The sequence below is a fragment of the Myxocyprinus asiaticus genome, chromosome 31 (assembly GCF_019703515.2).
Source record: "Myxocyprinus asiaticus isolate MX2 ecotype Aquarium Trade chromosome 31, UBuf_Myxa_2, whole genome shotgun sequence".
Taxonomy (NCBI): domain Eukaryota; kingdom Metazoa; phylum Chordata; class Actinopteri; order Cypriniformes; family Catostomidae; genus Myxocyprinus; species Myxocyprinus asiaticus.
The window spans coordinates 11,362,242-11,363,992 of record NC_059374.1 but is presented as its reverse complement, the minus strand read 5'-3'; the positions used below and the strand labels follow the sequence as shown (position 1 = coordinate 11,363,992).

Below are 1,751 nucleotides of genomic sequence, written 5' to 3'. Positions count from 1 at the left end.
ATGCAAACGAAGAACATGGTAAGATTGAAACTGCTGGGAGACTGCAGGCAAATGTAACACCTTCAATTTCTTCAATCTAAAATAAGCTTGTGATTGCACTTCAGCATATTCAGCATACTGTATGATCAGTAAAGTGTGATCGTTTCACTTTGTGAGAAATTTTTAACAAAACAAATCATGTGTGCTCTAATTTGAGATACAGTGGGTTAATGTATTTTTTATGGGGAAATTTTAATGCTGATTTCTAGTATTTAATTCAATATTGTGATCTAGTCTTTCTCATTATAAGTCAGTTAATGGTACGGTTATTTTTGGGCAAATATAAATGTTTTTTATATCAAAGATGGAATGCAGATTTGTAGTACTCTTTCAGTTATACAGGAAAATTAAAAAAAGCAATACAAATAAAAAACAAATACTGAAATATCAGTGTACGGGACTGTTAGATTATTTGATATTTACTTTTTCTGAATCCTGAAAAAGGAGTAATTGACTATCTAAAGACAATGACAGTTAAAATAAATCCATCTTATAGTTTTCCAATAATTTTATAATAATAATTACTGCATAATAATTGCATATCATTACAGATTGATCCATCGCTGGAGAATGTTTCCAGAGTTTTAGAATTTACACTCTCTGGTCTGAATGAAACAATGGAAAACCGATATGTGTTATTTTCACTGACAGCACTGTTTTATCCCCTAATGGTGTTGTGTAATATAACTGTAATTTACACTGTAATCTCACATAAGACACTTCATGAGCCAATGTATATGTTTATATGTAACTTGTGTATAAATGCACTTTATGGCACTGCTGGATTCTACCCTAAATTCATGTATGATTTATTATCCCAGTACCATGTGATTTCTTATGCTGAATGTTTGATTCAGATATTTGTTATTTATTCATCTGCTCTGTGTGACTTTTCAACATTAACAGTGATGGCATATGACAGGTTTGTGGCAATATGTAGACCACTGGAATATCACTCAAAAATGAGTAATAAGAGGGTTCTTGAATGTATTCTTTTCTGCTGGCTGGCTCCATTTTTTTGCATGTCTGTTCTAATAGCATTAACATCAAGTCTCACCTTATGTGGCTCTAGTATTGAAAAGTTATATTGTGAGATTTGGGCGGTTGCTAAACTTTCTTGTTTTTCTACAACAGTAAATAATGTGTTTGGGTACACTGTTATTCTTACATACTTTGGACATGCAGTATTAATATTTTGCTCATATATTCACTTGATTCAAAAGTGCAGGAGCTCAATAGAGGGAAGGCACAAATTCATACAGACTTGTGTACCTCATCTGCTTTCATTGCTCAATGTAACTGTTGCATTGCTGTTTGATGTATTGTACAGCCGTTATGGTTCTCGAAATTTGCCACAAGGTGTGCGTAATTTTATGGCATTGGAATTCCTACTCATACCCCCCATTTTAAACCCCCTTATTTATGGACTAAATCTGACAAAAATACGCAAGCAAGTTATGAGAATGTTTTTCAAGAAACAAGTAGGAATATCTGATTAAACATTCATCAGGTTAAGGATACTTTGCTTTCCTTTCTTTATAATGTTTGTGAGCCTACATTTTATGAAGTAATATCTTTTGAACTCTAAAATGGTTATTTTATGGAAATGTTTATTTTGTAATTGGAAATAAAGCAATAAGCTACAAGAGGTTGAGCATTACAATGATTTTACTATATGGTTAAGGGGTGCTGGCAGTTATGATGTGGAATGC

The 1,751-nt window shown here is 32.4% G+C and overlaps 1 protein-coding gene across 1 annotated transcript; it reads left to right on the top strand.

Moving 5' to 3' along the window:
* Positions 1–1,538, top strand: LOC127422099 (olfactory receptor 6N1-like). Its single transcript, XM_051665461.1, has 2 exons — positions 1–18; positions 591–1,538. The coding sequence occupies exons 1-2, from the start codon at positions 1–3 to the stop codon at positions 1,536–1,538; spliced, it is 966 nt and encodes a 321-aa protein (XP_051521421.1).
* The last annotated feature ends 213 nt before the right edge of the window (positions 1,539–1,751 follow it).